This window comes from Micromesistius poutassou (genome assembly GCF_964030765.1).
Source record: "Micromesistius poutassou genome assembly, chromosome: 13".
Classification (NCBI taxonomy): Eukaryota; Metazoa; Chordata; class Actinopteri; order Gadiformes; family Gadidae; genus Micromesistius; species Micromesistius poutassou.
The window spans coordinates 8953449-8972584 of NC_140283.1; the positions used below are offsets into that span (position 1 = coordinate 8953449).

Below are 19136 nucleotides of genomic sequence, written 5' to 3' on the forward strand. Positions count from 1 at the left end.
CGGGCAGCCGACCACTTTGAGCATGGCCAGCGCGTTATTCACGGAAAGGATCTGCCGGGAGAGTAGGCCCATATACAGGTGTTTGTAGATTTCCAGGGGTAAACAGAAGCAGGACAGCAGGTCCAGGACGGAGAGGTTCAGGGCGAGCACTTCAGAGTGGGACAGTGGCTTCTTGGGACTCAGCAGAATCCACATAAAACCTGCATTAGCAAGAAGGCCTGTCAAAAGAAAAAATGACTTTATCCCTACCCACACCATCGTTTCGTTCTCTGCGGGACACTGGGCCATTATCGCATCCAGGCTACTCATTGCAAAAATGTTCATCCAAAAAGACGCTGCACCACCGTTATTGGCCACCAGGGATCCATTGCTGCCAGAGTGAATGCTGCTGGTTGAGGAAGACGATGCTGTGCTGTTGTTTCCCATTGCTTTGAAGTTATCTGCAGTGAGGATTTAGCAACTGCAACATCATTTGGTATAGATGCAAACACATTAAACAGCACCTCAAGCACAAACTGAAACTGGAAATTGCACAGAGAGATAATGTGTGACTCTAATGCAAATATTCCAGTGACATATAAGTCTTTACATTCAAGGACAATGAAATGCCCTGCAAGATTGTAAACAAAATAAACAATTCTGGATATTTTTTCATTTTCATTTATGAAAAATGTCCAATGCATAAGTCAATGCAGTCAATGCAATATAGAATACTGAAGGAAGTTCAAGCAATTACTAACCTTAGGGGACCTGGAGTGGGTTAACGATTTCAACTGAAAATCACTGCAATGTGTTCTGGTTTCTCTCACTATATTGCGTTTTTTTATGGAGAAAAAAACCCACCATACCCCTCCCATTTGTAGTTTGCATAGACCGCGGATGGACCACTGGGCTTGTGAGCAATAGCTTTATGTAACTACTGCCCATATGGAAGTTTCTCGTCAAACATTGTTTACTTTGCAAATGTTCAGCAGAAATAATAAACTAGTGGGCAAACTCACAATTGTAACATTTACATTTTTTTCCCCCGGAAAGTGCCATTCTAATGAAGGATGACACTTTGTCATTCTAGATACGTTTGAATATGGTACATTTGGTCATCCTTATTTGTATGAATATAATACATAGGATGAATGTGGCAGGTATGTAGTTAAATGTAGTCAAAATGTGTGCATGTTGGTTAGGATGAACTTTAAAGGTGACCTAAAACAAACAAACTAAGCGACTGGTATGAGACAGGTGTGTGTGTGTGTGTGTGTGTGTGTGTGTGTGTGTGTGTGTGTGTGTGTGTGTGTGTTATGCAAACATACAGATAGCAGCCGAATGACTGACAGGACTGGTGGTCGATATCTCCTGGAGCACAATCATTAAAGGAAAGACGTTGAAATCCAAAGTTATAACTAAATAAGATGTTTTCTTAATATGAGAGAGAAGTATGTTGGGGGTGGGGGGGGGGGGGGGGGGGGGACGTGGGTGATTGGTGGTATTGAAAAAGTAAAGGCTTCTTCATAGTCAGTGATAACGTATTTGTTACAAACCAAATTGAAACATTTTACAAGTCATCAAATCTAAAGCTACAATGAAATGTAGTGAGTGAAAATCATTAAAGACGATTTTTTTAGGTTAAAATATTGTTTAAAAAATAAAAAAATATTATATATATTTTATTAATATATATATATATATTATTAATATATATATATATATATATATATATATTTTATTAATATATATATATATATATATATATATATATCAAGAACATACATCTTCATTCACATGCATTTGGTGGATCAAAAGACAGTATAGAGTATTATATAGAGTACAGAGAATGATGATAACATGATGATAATGATAACGGTTCAAGTTTTGTCATTGAATTACTAATTTTAAGTAAATCGAAACCTAACATGATAATGCGCGTGCGTATCACAACATTTTTTGTCAATAAATGGTAGATAAATTTAATAGAGGGAGCCAACCCCCAGTAGTACCGTTCGATGAAAGGATGAGGTCGAGAAACCAGACTTGGAATTCTGGGGTACAAACGACTTCTAAGGACAAGCAGACACAGTGAGCATTATACATTATAAAACATTATGCAATAATATCCTAGCGAGGTGATTGAGGTCTGTTGCCTCGCTCCGCCTGTCCGCGGCCATATTTGACACGTTTCAGTGAATGGAAAGTGGGCGGAGAGTGGAGCACAAACACACTCCCTCTTTTTTATATATCTATATATTGTGGGGTGCGTTATTCTTCGAGTTACCAATGCTTCAATACTTAATAGAAAAGCCTACAGATGGAGGAGCTTTTATAGTTAACACAAATAAGTTCGCTCTGCAGAAATACTTTGTGTTTACTATTTGTACATAGTTTGTTTAATCTTACAGAAATGCAAAGAATACAATCTTTCAAATTGGGTTGGCAACTTCTTAATTCAGAAGCAAAGCAAATCAGCATTTCACCATCATCTCTTCGAAAGTACAGTCATGTGAGTGCAATCATTTGATTTCGTTCTATGTGCATAATCACTGTTGTGATGTGTTTTCAACTGTTGTATTGTACCTGCGTGTATGGTTGGTGGTAGCCGACTCAATACTCTGTTTATAAGCAACTTGATTACCGCAATGCCGTTGATCATTTATGTTCTATTTCGTATTGATATCTAGCTATGTGTACAGCCTTTAACGTCGTTGATATAAAGACATTATATAACTATATCGGTGCCTGGACTAATATTCAAGCCTATGCAAATAATGACATTCAAACCTCAATGGACTTTTGTACAGACTAAAACGTCTATAAAGAATATGATTGCTCTCCTATAGGGTCCTGGTTCCTTTGGTCTTCTCTTTGACATCGATGGGGTGCTGGTGCGGGGCAGAACACCCATACCTGGAGCCAAGCAGTGCTTCAGGAACCTAGTGGACCGCAAAGGGAGGTACAAGGTGCCAGTGGTGTTTGTCACCAATGCTGGCAACTGTATGAGGCAAACTAAAGCAGAGCAACTGTCTCATCTTCTGGAAGTGGAGGTGAGTAGCATTAACGTTAGCCTACTTCTCCTTACTCCTGTTGTGCATGTGGCTGACCTCTGCACACACTGCCGTCTCCTCAGGTTTCTCCAGACCAGGTCATGCTGTCCCACAGTCCTTTGCGAATGTTCAACCAGTTCCATAACATGTGTGTGCTTGTGTCCGGACAAGGTCCCATAAAAGAAGTGGCAGAGAAGTATCCTTTCCTGTTTCTCTTTATCCAATACAAAACATACATGTTTTTTGTATTGTATATATTTATGTGTAGTGTAGCACTGTTATTCAGTGATGTGCAAGCATTTCTGTGCCAGTCAACTACAATGACCTTGTATGATTAGTATGTTTGTTTAGTGTTTGTTTAGTGTTTGACATCACCTGTTGTCACCAAATTCCAGTTTGGGGTTTCAAAATATCGTCACTATAGATATGCTGAGAGATGCATGTCCACTTTTGGATGTTGTGGACCACAATAGAAGGCCCAAAGGCTATGTAAGTATACAGGTTAAAATGACTAATGTTACTTCCAGACGGAACATTTTCTAAGACTACCTATCTTGCAGGTTCCAGAAGACAAAAGTCTACCTCAAATAGATGGTAGGTCTCTTTTTTACAGAGTTGAATTAAAACCTTTCAGATTTGTCAATGTATAACCAAATGAATGATATTCTTATGAACCTCTCTTGCTTTCCCCTGTACGTCACACCAGCGGTCATCCTGTTTGGTGAGCCAATCCGATGGGAGACCAACGTTCAGCTCATCATCGATGTCCTTCTGACCAATGGGAAGCCAGGAAATGCCCTGGGTCCTCTGCAGTACCCTCACATCCCAGTCCTAGCCTGCAACATGGACCTCCTGTGGATGGCCGAGGCCAAAAACCCCAGGTGTGTTAACCAGAGGATCCACAACTCAAATCTCTACATTCCTCCTACAGCTTAAGCCTAATCAGTTAACTTAGAAATGAGTCTTGTCACGTAGTATTCAAGTATTCATCTTGGATCAGTAAACTGCAAGGGTCTTGTTTTCTGTTTGGTAATATCGATATTCTACCACCAAAACTAATTTGTGCTAGGGGATTAAGCTGTCATTTTAGAAGTGTTTTTCTGCAGTGGCCCATCTACTGGTGTAGATTTGAAACCTTTACAGACACTTCTTTACAGGATTCTTGACTCGAGATAAGATAGGTTAAAACAAATATGAAGAGAAGGAAATCGCCCGTTTGCCCAAATTTGAGCCTGTCTCCCATCAGACATTAGCCTGGCTCCGCCCGCCTCCGTACTTCCGCTCAATTTTAATTTCCCTTCAGTACTATGTCTGGGTTTGTGGTATTTTCGCAGGTTTTCTGCAGCCAATTTTTTGGCCGTCCAATCAGCAAACGAGGGAGTGGCTGAGAACATTGACGTTGAGGTTGTGCGCTAGTTTGAGTTGTAGTCAAACGTCAGCGATTGGTTATGGCAGATCCAGAGTGGCACTGGGCAGATCTAATAGTTTCAAACTAACAGACGCTCGCCTTCAAGTGAGTTAACGTTTGTTAACTCACTTGAAGCAAACTTGAATCAGCAAACGAGGGAGTGGCTGAGAACATTGACGTTAAGGTTGTGCGCTAGTTTGAGTTGTAGTCAAACGTCAGCGATTGGTTATGGCAGATCCAGAGTGGCACTGGGCAGAACTAATAGTTTCAAACTAACAGACTCGCCTTCAAGTGAGTTAACGTTTGTCAATGGAGAAAGGCCAGACTCTCTGTGCAAATGAAATGAAGTACGAGATTCTGGTAGGACCAGGCTAATCAGACGTTAGATTAGCCATCTAAAGTCTGACATTGAGACAGCACACAAGAGCAGCGATTACCAAGAGGCCATAAGAGAGGCCATGTTGCATTGATACCTCTGTTGTTATCGATTTAGGTTTGGCCACGGTATGTTCCTGGTATGCCTGGAAAGCGCATACAAGAAGATAACGGGGTATGACCTGCAGTACGAGGCCCTGATTGGTAAGCCCAGCGTGGTGACGTACAACTACGCAGAGCTGCTGGTCAGAAAGCAGGCAGAGAGTCTGGGCTGGACGGGGCCAGTGGAGACACTCTATGCTATTGGGTAAGTGGAGACGTTTCACCCCCCCACCCCTTTTTAATCTGGAGATAATAGCCTGGTTGACGCACATCTACTTCAAGTCAATATTGAGATGTACTGTTTATTTTCGAGGTGGAGGAGTGATACAAAAATCCATTCTTGCCAAGAGGAGTGTCATGAATCGTGTGCACTTAACCTTGCTCGTCCATCAAATATCACCATTCCAAAGGCTATGGGGAAACCCAATGTGTTTTAAGACACGGGTATCCAACCTTGAGATGTCCACATTTAGCATTAACGCTGTTATTGCTGAATTACCATCAACCAAAATGGCAAATATTGTGTATTAAGGCTAGCCATTGGAATAATTGGGATTGAAGAAGGTCCTGTTTGAGAACAGCCGTCATACAACGCTAGTTTCAATTGTGAATTAGAATCCTGCGTATCATGGCTCCTGCATGCTGTAACGCCCCCTCCCCACCCTTCCCATCACAGCGACAACCCAATGGCAGACATATACGGTGCCAACCTGTACAACCGATACCTCCAGGCATGTCAAAGAGCCCGGACACGGCTTCAGGTCCAAGGCTCAGTGAAGGACGGCGGCGGCGGCGTTGAACCGAAGGAAGTGGCGATGGCGGAGGAACCCCCCGCGATGACCTCCAAGGAGCTGGGCGGCGTGTCCGGGATGTACGGGTTAGAGGAGCGCCTCCCGGAGAGCTGCCACTCCGTACTGGTGTGCACGGGCGTGTACAGCCGGGACCAGCAGCAGGAGCTGCCCCGGGACCCGGCCTGCACGCTCACGGAGCAGCACGTCTTCCACGGCCACAGGGACTTCCGCTTCGACCCCAGCCTCACACAGCCGTCCTTTCTGGTGCAGGACGTGAGGGAGGCGGTGGAGCTGGTGTTTCAGCAGGAGGGCTGCCCTCTTGAGTAATATCAGGGGGGCGAAAGAAGCTCTCTATGCCCAGGAGCCAGCAAGGCCGGTCAACCCTCCCTGTTGCTGCCAACCTGACCTGCGCCCCGAGGCCTTGGCTTTTGCTGTTCTCCATTTTAGATGTTTTATTTAGCACTCATGTTCTTGTTTATGAGCTATGGATGGAAGGATGGGAAGCCTGGAGCTATTGAGATGAGTTTAGTTTAAAGAAGGTGCTATAGCAACAATAGCCTGCAAATCGTCAATATAGAAGGTCATTCTGGGATTTAGGATATTTTTTCAATACACTGGACTTTGGTAATGGGTTTGTTACATTCATTTTTTATTTGGGCTTCAGATGAGTCTAAATGTCTTATGGCAATAACCTTTTCCATTGTAACTTGGACACGAGTAGTATTTTAATACATTTTGATGGATGTCCTTGCAGAGGTGTATGTCAGTGTTAAAGGTTCGAAAATGGTACATTTGGGAAACGACAGCCATGCTTATGTTCTTTTTAATATTCAAAAAAATAAAATACAATCGGAAAGGAAATGATCTGATGAATGAAAAGATATATCATAGCAGTGATACTGATTCCAAAGCCCCACAAGCGATGTGTTCATCTTGATTTCCCTGAACAAGTTTTCCCCCCAAAAGAACACATACAGTATGTTCATTTAATGTTAACTTCAGGGACAAGAGGACCCAATAAAAGCTATTGTGTGATAGTCTTTAGTATTACTTATGTCTGCAAAGCCATTATTTCACATACCTGACACCAAATAAATAAATAATCTGAAAATCGCATCTCCATCCCCCGCCCACTGATGCAGCCCACATTTGCACTTACGCTCGACGGTTCAGCAACGAGCCACTCAATCACACCTCCGGAGACGCACTGCTGTCAGGGCCCTGCAGCCTGCGGTCGCTCAACACCCACACTTCTTCTCCAAAGACTCGCCTCCGACGATGGGATGCGATGAGGTCCCGCCCAGTGCGAACTGCGGCGTCTCCTGGGACAGCTCGTCCGTGATGGGCATGCCGTTCCGCGCCAGCAGCTCGCGGGCCATGAGGATGAAGGCGGCGTCCACGTTCTGGGCCTCCTTGGCCGAGGTCTCCAGCGCGGCCAGCACGCCTTTGTCCTCCGCCAGGGTGCACGCGTCCTCAAACAACACCTGTCTGTCGTTCTGGAGGTCTGACTTGTTGCCTTGGAGATAAAGCCAAGCAGGAGACGGACATGAATTAGAATGCATCTCTTGTGAGCAAGTACACACAAGAGTTTATGATCATCAACATTTCACTTTTATGTCAGAAGAACAAGATTCACTTTATTATTCCTTCCTTCTCTGCATATAACCCATTCTAACTTGCTAGGAGCAGTAGGCTGCCAGAACCTAACTGCAGTTGTGCTAAGTGCTGCTCGTGCTTAGCCCCCCTATGGGGAAGGCAGGAGTGTTATCACACACGAGATTGTGAAACATTCCAAACTGTAAGACACCCAATGGCCATTTGGCTCACCAATGAGTATGAGCACCACACCAGCGGCTCCATAATGTCTGATCTCGTGGATCCAGTGAGGCACAGATTCAAAAGTGGGCCGGCGCGTGATGTCATAGGCTACCAGGGCCCCATGGGCACTGCGGTAGTAACTCTGGGTGATGGTGCGGAAACGCTCCTGTCCTGCCGTGTCCCACACCTGCATCTGAAATGAGGAGGAGAACAATGAGACACCTGTTCAACATTCATTGATATCTGTAATGGGAAAATTTAATTTTCACATTCTGTTTCTGTAACTGCCCTTTGTTGATTTCAAGGGTCAAGGGGTCCAACTGAGAAGTCACCACATTATAATTGTCAATGATCAAATCAAATAATGTTGTACTTAAAGGACAGAGTTTTCTGTATTCTCATCAAGGAGAAGAATGCATAAGGGGATCTCTGCCCCCTTGTGCCCGCCGGTATACCCCAGGCACAAAGCTTAACGTTAGATAAAACTAGGAACAAGTAGAGTGGCTAGACAGTGCAAGGAATAGGAGACAGAGCTTACGATGATGAAGGGTAAACATATGGATTTTTCCATCACACATCATGTGTGGAGCAGAGCTGTTCTCAGCACTTCTGAGACCTGTGCCACTGTATAAGAAGTCCTTGCTTTTGTTTATTGTTTAATGTTAGTTTGTTGTATGTTATTGTACCGTTAATATGTACCGTATATGACCATAATTGTTATGAGGTCGGATGACTCATTATTCTACCCAGTTTAGACAATTGTGATTGACATGGTTCCAGAATTCCCACCACAGATCCAACACGTTTTATATATGAATGTTTGAGGTGAGTTGTATTTGAATACGCATGGTGTTTATCCTTTTTCCACACATGGCATCTATCTTGTAAACTTCTATTTCGTACTGGGCCGCTTTTTCCTACCCCTCTTCTGTTTTTTTTGCTTGACCCATAACGTCAACTATACTAATCTATTCTTCACACGCCTAGAAACCTAACACAGCAGTCGGGTGTCTGCTGAAAGTAGCTCTTGGCCACTCCCCATCCTCAGCTTGCATAGTGAATTTTAATAACTGATAGGCTGCTAGGCTATTTGCTTTAAAGGAGTGAAAACCCAGAGGATAACAATTGACAATATTACAGTTCTTATTACAGTAGATAATCTTCTCAAATTAAACCACCTAGAAACATGTGCATCATTCAGGACATGTGTGTGTATTCATATGTACATGCGTGCACACCTGTATATACATGTCATGTTTCTTACCTTAATCCTTTTGCCATCAATATCTAGAGTACGAACAGTGAAGTCCACACCAATGGTATTTTGCTGGTTCTCTGCAAATATTCCAGACTTGAAACTTTGAACCACGCAGGTCTTGCCCACGTCTGAGTCCCCCACCAGGATGATTTTAAACAGGAAGTCAAAGCTGTCCTCATGCTCAGGCCCTGTGGACTGCATCATAAGACGAGATGCACACAAAGACACCCAGACTTAAATGCAGGGACCAGGCCTTCTCTGCCCTGAAGCAAAAAAACTAAAACTGGTTCTATCTTTGTTGTGTCAATATTAAATGTGTCTATGTGAACAAGCCAGTCACATCACTTCCATCTAGTCTATGAATAATAATATTCAAACGTTTCCAATTGTTGGAATTGAGGCCACCCCATTTGAGGTTGAATCTCAGTCAGCGATTATGACATTATACAGTGAATACACTTCAGCTGACACAGAAATGCATACAAATATTAAACATAAGAACCACAAAAGAAAAGAAAAGTTATGTCCTGTGTGCAGGGGCCTTGCTCTTTTCGTTAATGTTCCCTGACAGAGAAGCAGATATCCTTAAATGTCCCTCCAACCGTCCTCTTGACATCTTTCAAAATGTGCACAATTATTCCAAAGAACAGGGTCCATTGTCTTCAATCTTTCTTCCATTAACTTTACAACTCGTCCATTGTGTTGAATAGCACAGCCGTTTGTGGCAGAAAAAAAAAAGTAACCTCTTACTTCACCTGCCCTCTGTTTCCTTCCAAAAGTCAAGTAAGACACACCTCCCTACCTGTGTGTTTACACGCGATATCCAACTGCCGGCCAACCTGCACCACTGCATTATGGAGCAGGAAGTTCCAACACAGGGTCCTTCTTAAGAAACAAACAATTGTAGAAGGCACGCTTAAACTGTAATTGCAGGTGCTTGCACGTGTTTTACGTGAAATTATACTGTGCACGGAGCACACCCGTGCTGTTCTTATACCATTCCCAATAGTGGTGTTGATCTACAAAATGGTTATTTGGTGTGGTGTGTAAATTAAGAAATAAGAAGTGTTATTTTTACGATGTGCCAGCTAAGGCTCTTTCATTCTCCACACTAGTTACTGTAGGATTATATGCTGTTTACTCAGAGTGGTACAAACATGGCCCACAACATAGACATCCTTTGATAAACAACTTTAACCACACCTTGTACGCCTGAAGTGCTTGTAACTAAATGTAAACATGACGCCTTGGTCTCACCAGCTGTCCTTTGGACTCTAGAGTAAGATTAAATAAATGACACTCTCTTAAGATCTGCATGGAAGTGCATGCCATTAATAACATACATGGCTTTGGCCAAATAACTAAGTATCATTTATAAGACTAACATGCAAATCAATTATTTTTTACAAAAGCTAAATCTGATAAATCTACTAAATCAATCAAGTCAATCAATCAAGTTATATTTACCAGTCAGCCTTCATTAAATGACTTCGGTTATGGCTGTGCACACAGCAAGAAGTGAACGACACTGAATGTTAGAGACCCCCGCATCTTGCCCCGCCTCGGCCCACATGCTCTGTTGTGTCGTCATCTCAGCCCACAAAAGAACAAGTCACAGCAGGAGACAAAGCCCTGTCTGAGTGTGTGGGCGACGCACTGGGTCTGCCCCATCTCTTTGCTTTGACCCAAGTGAGCCGCCAGCTCCCTTTGTTCGTGGGTGAGAGTAGGCACTGCCAACATAAAGGCTGCAGTAAAACAGCACGTATATATATATCGGCAAGTACAAACAGGATTTATTGTCTTTCTTAATCCAAAGGATCAATGTACAAAACTGATTTCATGTGTTGGATGTTATCACACATGTCCTATCAGTCAACACACATTGACACTTATTATGGAAATAGCATTAAATCTGTCACACATCATTATCCAATATACATACAACGCAAATGTCTCAACTAAGATAAAAGTGGGACACACATTTTGAAACCGGCAAATCATTAACAAGGCTTTACAGTGTGTACAACCGCTCAAACTATTTAACCTTGACCCAACATGGCTTCATTATAGCTGGTACATTATTAACAAGTCTCTGGCTCACAATCACCATGTAGTTGATACTCGATAGGGCCACACTGGGTGCACTGTGGATCGGGACGGTCTGCGTGTCGCGGTCTACCTCCTCTGTAGCAGCTGTGTCCCACTAGCACAATGTCTTAGCCTTGATCCGGTGGCGCTGCCGCTGAGGCGCTTTGTGGGCTGGCCGCGGGGTCTCCTTTGAGAGGTGTTCTTGGCGGGAGGCTCTGGTGGTGGGGTGTGGATCGGCTTCCATGGGACTGGGTTGTAGAAGCTGGGAGGTGGGTAGCCTTTGTCATAGGGACCTGGAGACACGCAATAAAAAATACAATTTAGAAAAGATTCCTTGAAGAGGCATGTAGGTTAATGATAGTAGCCAATCACAAACATCAGTACATGAGTTTGATAAACAGCACCTTGCATTAACGTTCAGGCTAGTACAGCTACATCCGGAATGAGAGTTTGTTTTAAAAGAATACAGAACACGTTTCTGTGCTTGCTCCTCGATCTCACTTTTTGGATGAAATGGTGACTTGGAGTTGGGACTGGCTCTGGTTTTCGCATTAGAAGAGGCCAGCCACTGTTGAAAGCAATCCTCGGCTGTCTGTCGCCGCGCTCTCTCCTGCTCCTCTTTCCTGTCAGCCTCCTCCTGCCACAACAACGTTGACATTTCATTACACGAATCGCCAAGATAACAGCGCCGTGGCATCCAGATGCCAAATCAAATCATCAGTGACTCAGCTTCAAATGAAGAAGTATAATACAAAACAAATATTGACCAGACGTGGAGTAGGTTAAGAAGATGGACAGATGGGTGACAATTGAGGGGGAAAAAAACGAAATGTATTACTTTGTCCTTCTTTTCCTTCTCCAGTTTCTCTTGGTTTTTCCTCCGTAGCCACTCTTTGTATTTCTCCTGAGCTCTGCGTTCGATCTCTCTCTCTTTGGCTTTCTCCTTCTCCAGCTTCACCTCCTCAGCGCTCTGCTTCAGCTCTCTCTCCTGCTTCTCCTGTGGGGAACACAAAACTTTTTCAGTGATGACCGCAGAAATGCACTAGATGCATCATTATAAACCAACGCAATACAAATGAAAACACTTCAACGCCCTTTGGTTCGGCGGGGTAGAGTGAGTGTCCCTACCTGCTCTCTCTTTGACCGCAGCCATTCTTGGATCTTCTCCTCCACCACAATTTTCTTTTGTTCCTGAACTCTCTCCTGTTGTTCTATTTTCTCCTGCAGCAAGCGTTCCTAATGCAAAGAATGGGAATAATGTCTGTCACTGCCATTTTGAGCACATTGCCTAATGTCCACATGACTAGACAATTTCATAACAAACAAAAAGGTTTCAATACACGTTAACTCTGCAAGTCACACAGCATACACCACAGAAAGAAAAACATTCTGCAATAAAATAATTTGTGACTTACCTCCTCTGTTTTCTTTTCTAATTGGAGACGGTCTTTCCTAGCTTTGTCCAACAGCCAAACCTCCCAGGCATTGAGGCGAGGCGAGGCTGCACTTTCCACAGTCTGCCTTACCTGTGCTTTTGGCAACTCACATCTGAAACATACAGAGACACAACAAATAATGGCATTGCTAAATCACGACAAATAATGTAATTGCTACAGATGCTGTTTATGTTGACAGGTTGATTCAGGCATAAAAGATTGGATACAGACTTGTACTTTCATACACTTGGGGCAAGTGGTTTCCATTTCTTTACTACACCACCTTACAGTACTCCTGATGCACATTTTATTAGTGCTTTTTCTTTTTCTTTTTACAACTCAACTGCATTCTTCAAAGTGTGATGCTACAATGAAGTGAATTACACTGAAGTGTTGAAATACCTGACGGGTGAACTGGCACGTCTAGGGATTTCCCACTGTGTGGGTGAGGTATCTGTTCGATGTGGATGCTCAGTTTCTGAATCCAAGTCTTCATCACTTTCAAAGCTGTCATGGTAGATGGGTGAGAGGAGGGAGTACGTATCGTCTTCCGATAACACATCCGATCCACTTAAGACCTCCGCGGTTCTGGAGACGTTGTCTCTTTTGATTTTGTTCTTTCGAGGGGTTGAACTGAAACCCTTTGAGGCAGAGGAAGGGGATCTTGGCATCACACCTACAGACATTGCAAGCTGAATATAGCTGCAAACCAATGAACAAAGCAAACATGAATGAAATGCATTAGTTATAAGTTACCTGAAAAACACAAGCATAAACACCATTGCAACAGGTATGTTTGCTTATATAAACCATAAAGCAGCAGACATAAACGGTTTTAATTGAGTTAAACGCTATTTTAAACTCAACTTGAACTTATCTTGTATAAAATAGCTTTCCTACGAGGGAAAATAGAATCGACTTAGCATCTTAGCTACGTTAGCTAGCATCAAGTTTACCAAACGCGTCTTGAGTTGATCAATGACAAATGCTTTGAAACAACATAAAACCGAATTTGAACATCGCTTGATTTTACTCTTGAAATAGTCCTTACCAATTCACACGTGCAACTTCAGCCCTCTAAGAAGCGACATAAACAACTTTAAAGTTGCGGTCTCCCACAATACAACACGCCCCTACGCGCAAAACGACGCTGGTTCCGTTTCCATAGTGATTCAAACCGACTCCATCCCGCGGAGTGCGTGGCCTGTGACCTGCAGGCTTCATTCGTAGTTCGTAGTTCATTCGAGTTTTTCTCGGTAATGGGTCGAATAAAAGTGTACATTTCTGGTCCGTATGTTATTGGCCTCTAAGAAGTCATTATGTGGCTGCCAGCGTGCAATGATTACAAATAAAATATGGTCCAACCCAACTGGATATTGGTAATGCCTTGAACAGACACCAATTGTATTTTTCTTAGGGTAGGCTATTAATGCTTACATTCATGTTAACATAATACCTAATACGTTTTTTGCTGTGATTTTGCTCAGCAATGATTCCAACAACGAGTTTCCCAGAAATTTAACTGTGCAAGAGCAGAATGCCATGCCTTTTATTGGTATTCACCCATCTAGTATGTATTCCTGACAAGTTATCCAGCTGATGAACTGTAACACACACTTCACATTGTCAACCTAATGAGCAGCACTTCTTCGAGGTCAAGTCAAAATGACATGTTAAACTGAAAGAGCACTCTCACAAAGTGGTGTCACATATTTTTGGTTTTTGTAATCACATCTGAACATCTGGCCAACATTTTGCGTATTTTCCCCTTCTTTGCTAAAACAATTTATTTTCCAAATATATATATTTTTTGAAATTTTATTTTTTGAATTTTAGAATAAATAACATGTAGGCCTATAGCAAAAAAAAAAAGAGTATGTTGAATTGAATTAATGTTGTTTTATATGGTTTTTAATCACAATACTAGAAGCGTCTCAAATCATAATACCGCTATAAATGTAGCCATAGGTTTAACTCCACACAATAAAGCTAAACAGAATGATGACACCTAACCCTAACGTGCAGAATATCGGGCCAATTGTCAGCTCCACTTCCAAAGCATTAACAGTAACCTGTGGAATTCCATTCTTGGGTGCCTCAGTCAGTGTGCTATCAGCTATAGCTCCCATTCCGATCCCTGACCATATTCCACCCACTGAGTATAGCACTCGTAACGGCCAAGCCCAGCACTCCTCTCCACCCAGAGGGCATGGCGGCAGGAGACCAGCCGCAGGGGCTGCCAAAGGGTAGCGAGAACCAGCACCAGCGACGGCTCTCCAAAACCCCCCGGCAGGGGGACTGGAGACCCATCCGGGACCACAACACAAGGCGCAAGTCTGGCAAAAAGCTCCAGGCTATCATCTGCATTCTCCTCGTGGAGCTGTGCGAGAGGTTCACCTTTTTCGGCATCGTCTGCAATATGATGATCTTCTGCACGGTGAAGTTGGGCTACGGGAACTACCTGGCTGCCACGGTGAACCTGTGCTTCGTAGGGGTCAGCACCCTCACCCCGGTGCTGGTCGGTTGGTTTGCAGAAACCTACCTGGGGAGGACTAAGGTGCTCTACTTCTGTGCCTTCCTTCATTTCTTTGGTCAGTGTGTTCATGTTTTAAATTCAAATGTAAAAATATTTTTTAAACTGGCATTGCATCATTGGAAAGTGTTTAATTCTTCTTGAAATAGATAGAATAGACCCTATTAATCAGCATTGATTTACTGTTAAGTCTCCTTTCTCGAATTTCCCGTATGAAATGATTACAGTCCATGTTATTTTAAGAATAACAATACTTCCTTAGTTTACTCTTCACCATGTAAATTTGTATTGTAATATGTAAACCATTTGAAAATGGTTAAATCAGTGGCAATTGTAGTCAACAGACCATCTACTGTTCCAAAGTGTTTAGATGTCTGTAAATAACCAATGTGGCTTGACTTTGCCTGTGCCCCTGTGCTCTCTAGGAACAGCCATGCTGCCTGTCGTGGCGTTCCCCTTTGAAGACTTCTACATTGACACCCACCACATGACCCACCAACTGAACCGAAGGGAGCAGCAGATCCTTTTCTACACAGGCCTCCTGGCTGCTGCCCTGGGCATTGGGGGAATCCGGGCCATCCTTTGCCCGATGGGGGCCTACAGGCTGCAGGGATACAATCAACACCAGCTTCTGTCCTTCTTTAACTGGTTGGTTTGGTACAAAAAAATGAACATGTAACTATTTACTATTTGTGTGTCTTTCTCAAGTAATGTATAAACTATTTGTAACTTGTACACCTCCGTTTTCAAACTGTTAAGTGTCATTCATTGAATTAATTAATGTAATGATTTATCTGAATTAATTAACTATTAACTAACTATTAACCTCAAAATCACCATTTGTACATTCTTTTTTTAGGTTCTACTGGCTGGTCAACTTGAATTCCACCATTGTATTTCTGGCCATCGCCTACATACAGCAGTCCGTCGGTCAGAACTTGGGGTTTCTCATCCCCTTCACGTCTGTGCTGCTGGCCCTGATTGCCATCCACATGATACGTAACCAACTCACCTTCAAGCCAAAGAAAGGTACAACATTGACTGAAAGAGAAATACACATATGCATCCAGCACACATCCGTGTCTGCATACAAGCTACAGGCCACACTCATGCATATGTACATGTGCAGCACATGAATCAAAAACAAACAGGGATCACAACAAACAGTGAACCCGTCTCACTGCAGCGCCTTTGTCTCTCTCACAGGTGGTTCACTTCTGACCACGTTTGGAGTTTTTCTCAACTCTTTCAAAATGTGCTGCCTTCATACTCGACACCTGAGTGGAGATGTCACATCCTGGCTCGACCGGGCCAAGGAGAACAACGGGGGACGCTACAGTGAGACCCACGTCGAGAACGTCAAAGTGCTGGCCAGGCTCTTCCCTCTTTACAGCCTGCAGCTGCTGTACAGAGCCTGCATCTCACAGGCAGGGCCATGGGATCACGTCAAGGCCTCCTTTGTTCTCATTGTTGTTTTGTACAATAAGCAACTGTCTACTATCTTGATCTACCTTGGTGTGCTTGATGTTTCTGTGAAACATCAATTTTTATTACTGTATACATTGCCTTGCAGATAGCTTCAGGCTACTACATCCAGACCATGCACTCCAACCTCCACCATAAAGACTTCCTCTTGCCCATCGGTCTCATGAACGTCATCAGTATCCTGCCTCTGCTGCTCCTGGCCCCACTCATAGAGTGTGTCACTACCTGTTACCTCTCTGCGGAGAAGGTTCCTCTGGCTCCTGTCAAAGTCATCAGTAGGCACCTCGTAAATCCCTTCATATCTACACTAACAAATAATGATAATAATTTATTTTAAAAACTTGTTGTGGTATGTCTCTTTTCTGGGACTGTCTCCAACCCGTCTATGATCAGTATTCCCCCCTCCCATCCCTCTCCTGTCCCCCGCTGCAGCCCTGGGCCATGGGTTTGCAGCCTTGTCCGTTCTGGTGGCAGGTCTGAGTGAGCTGCACAGAAAGGCCTATCCCCTGGTGGAGCAGACTCTCTCAGGCAAGGTGTTGTTGGTGTCATCTATGCCTTGTTTTCAGCTGGCTCCTCAGTACATCCTGCTCGGTCTGGCGGAGGCCCTCGTCACCCCGGCTTGTGAGTAGAACCACCTTCAAGTGGGACAGAGACTGGATCAGAATCCACTTATTATTTTTTTTGTGTGAATATGGTCTCGTCTCTGTTAATTGATACTTGTGATGTAGTGTATGGACCTATCTATGTTTTTTTGTTTTAGATTTAATACCCGATAGCTTTCCACAATGATGCACTCAGTTATTTATTTATGTAATCTTAACAATATAGATTGTATTGTTAAGATTTAACATCCTATAGTTTTCCACAGTGTTGCACTCAGTTGTTTATGCTATCTTAACGAATACAGATTGTGGTATTGTTTATTATTCTTTACCAATTTCTTATTGAGTTAGTTTGTAACTCTTGTTTTTTGTTTGTACATTTTCCTCTGTATCCTTTAGGGTTTCGTTTTATCCTTCCTCATTCATGCACGACATCCATACTAATGATGTCATTCTCATATTTTTGCAGCACATCAGAGTTTTAATGTTCTGTCATCCCTGATAAAAATTTCAGCATTTCTAGAACATTGATAATAATTGTTCATGCCTGCATTAGGCTTATAATTAAGACATAGACAGGCATTAGGCTAGCACAAACTACTAGAGGGTCTGACTGCTTCCCCACTCTTTTCATCACCCAATAATTGGCAGGTACTCTTATATCTTTTCAACTGACTCCTAGTCACATCAGAGGGATCTCCCTGCACTTTCTCACTCTGTCCTATGGAGGGGGCTGTTTCCTGGGGGCACTCATCACGCAGCTGTTGTATTTTATTTCAGGGGGTAAAGTAAAAATGTATTATTTACTAAATTATTCAGGAATATAAATTGTGGAATATCATAAAATAATGTATTAACGAAATTCACAAAAAGATGGATGTTTGCCAAACATAGTTAATAACTATCTTTAAATCATGTGGACTCAATTCCAGGGAACTTCTACCCATCTTTACCCCATGAAGGAAATCTCGAAAGGTTTTTCTTCTCCTTGGCCACATTAATGGCCATAAACGCCCTGGTGTTCTGGAAGATATCCTACAGGTACATCACACCACCTGATACAAATTTAGCTAGAACTAAACGGGTCCAATTACAATGATGAGCTAAGTCCTGCATGCTTTTCTGTTTCTTTTTGTCCACCCAAGGTACATAGACTTGAGTGTCCAGGGCAGGGCACTCACAATCAGCCCACTGGCTGAGAAGTTGCTGCGCTACAAGGCCTGTCTGAGGTTCTATGACACCGTGGAGCACTCCTATGCAAACGCTTCCATTGAATCCATCTTGTGAATCATGAATGCTCTATGTAGTGCGGGCGCTACAGAACCCTACAGCTCCTACTATTTGTTTGATATGTGTTGTTGAAATTGTAATTTGAAGCTTTAGGGAGACTTGATACTAAACTTTGTTGGGGGGGGGGGGAGATAAAGGTGTGATTTCAATTATGGAATCGGTGTTACTTTGAGCCAGCCCAGGAGACTGCAGTTCTGATACAGAGAAACTGGGAGGATATTCAAGGGGGAATCAAAGAGACAGAGTCTAGAAGATTGTTAATGGTTTTACAGTGTTGGGATGACAGCAGAACAAGGAAAAAGAACAAGGGTGCAACAACAGCAGTGCACAGCTAATGCACAAGAACAAAAGCAGAAGTCTATGTGTTTAATATACACTTTATGCTGTTCTGTTATATTTATTTTTACTATTATTAAGTAAATTATTTATGACATTATTTATGATAAGCTTTCAATAAACAAACCCAACTTATTCGGTCTATGCCTCATCTATATTTGTATATGTGTATGGTTGTATTTTTTACTTATTTTAATTGTATATATGAAGACCTATGCTATACATAGTATATGCGATTATAATACCACAATTATTAATGAATAGGCCTAGAGACAGAGAACTTAATACATTCCTAACTCGACCACGTCTACATGAAGGCTGACCTTAACAGTCCAGTCCAATATTGGTTTGCTTAAAGTGAGCAACTCTCATGGCACCTGGAAACGTAAGCCTGTTATAGAAGCAGCTGGCAGCGGCAGCCTACATTTTTCATTTATCTTTACAATTATTTTATTTTTTTTATTTTTATTTTTTCTATTTTAAAGTATCATTTAAAACGAGCAACACACATTTTTTTTCACGGCAGATTGTGCTTATGTTCACCCGTTTAGGCATCCTTTAGTAAGGATGGAGTAAATA

The 19136-nt window shown here is 42.7% G+C and overlaps 4 protein-coding genes across 5 annotated transcripts; 2 read left to right on the forward strand and 2 right to left on the reverse strand.

The window, feature by feature from the left end:
- The first annotated feature begins 2246 nt into the window (after positions 1-2246).
- On the forward strand, positions 2247-6761 carry hdhd5 (haloacid dehalogenase like hydrolase domain containing 5). The gene is made up of 8 exons (XM_084477921.1): positions 2247-2494; positions 2832-3035; positions 3119-3231; positions 3431-3524; positions 3596-3629; positions 3742-3916; positions 4937-5125; positions 5597-6761. Exons 1-8 carry the CDS (start codon positions 2396-2398, stop codon positions 6036-6038), a joined length of 1350 nt encoding a protein of 449 aa, XP_084334047.1. The 5' UTR covers positions 2247-2395; the 3' UTR covers positions 6039-6761.
- A 188-nt stretch (positions 6762-6949) lies between these two features.
- Positions 6950-9640, reverse strand: LOC311357692 (ras-related protein Rab-19-like; the record flags this gene model as incomplete). The annotated part of the gene is made up of 4 exons (XM_084477721.1): positions 6950-7227; positions 7539-7722; positions 8794-8982; positions 9590-9640. The coding sequence occupies 4 exons, from the start codon at positions 9638-9640 to the stop codon at positions 6950-6952; spliced, it is 702 nt and encodes a 233-aa protein (XP_084333847.1).
- Positions 9641-10593: 953 nt separating this feature from the next.
- ccdc34 (coiled-coil domain containing 34) lies at positions 10594-13431 on the reverse strand. Of its 2 annotated transcripts, none has more exons than XM_084477426.1 (7): positions 13363-13431; positions 12714-13013; positions 12291-12423; positions 12004-12111; positions 11714-11872; positions 11377-11512; positions 10594-11168 (listed from the first exon to the last, which is right to left on the reverse strand). In XM_084477426.1, the coding sequence occupies exons 2-7, from the start codon at positions 12995-12997 to the stop codon at positions 10963-10965; spliced, it is 1026 nt and encodes a 341-aa protein (XP_084333552.1). In that variant the 5' UTR covers positions 12998-13013; positions 13363-13431; the 3' UTR covers positions 10594-10962. The 2 variants fall into 2 exon arrangements, with proteins under 2 accessions (XP_084333552.1, XP_084333553.1); XM_084477427.1 differs by having other exon boundaries at positions 11055-11168; positions 11280-11512.
- A 1089-nt stretch (positions 13432-14520) lies between these two features.
- Positions 14521-18218, forward strand: slc15a5 (solute carrier family 15 member 5; the record flags this gene model as incomplete). The annotated part of the gene is made up of 9 exons (XM_084477868.1): positions 14521-14908; positions 15276-15492; positions 15704-15873; positions 16051-16271; positions 16418-16604; positions 16762-16950; positions 17583-17714; positions 17864-17972; positions 18077-18218. 9 exons carry the CDS (start codon positions 14521-14523, stop codon positions 18216-18218), a joined length of 1755 nt encoding a protein of 584 aa, XP_084333994.1.
- Between the last annotated feature and the right edge of the window lie 918 nt (positions 18219-19136).

Coding starts and splice junctions, on each gene's coding strand:
- hdhd5 (XM_084477921.1), top strand. CDS start 2,396: ATGCAAAGAATACAATCTTTCAAATTGGGTTGGCAACTTCTTAATTCA. Junction 2,495..2,831: donor CTCTTCGAAAGTACAGTCAT/GTGAGTGCAATC, acceptor GCTCTCCTATAG/GGTCCTGGTTCCTTTGGTCT. Junction 3,036..3,118: donor CTCATCTTCTGGAAGTGGAG/GTGAGTAGCATT, acceptor CCGTCTCCTCAG/GTTTCTCCAGACCAGGTCAT.
- ccdc34 (XM_084477426.1), bottom strand. CDS start 12,997: ATGTCTGTAGGTGTGATGCCAAGATCCCCTTCCTCTGCCTCAAAGGGT. Junction 12,424..12,713: donor CGTGCCAGTTCACCCGTCAG/GTATTTCAACAC, acceptor TGTATGTTTCAG/ATGTGAGTTGCCAAAAGCAC. Junction 11,169..11,376: donor GTCACCATTTCATCCAAAAA/GTGAGATCGAGG, acceptor GCGTGTCTCCAG/GTCCCTATGACAAAGGCTAC.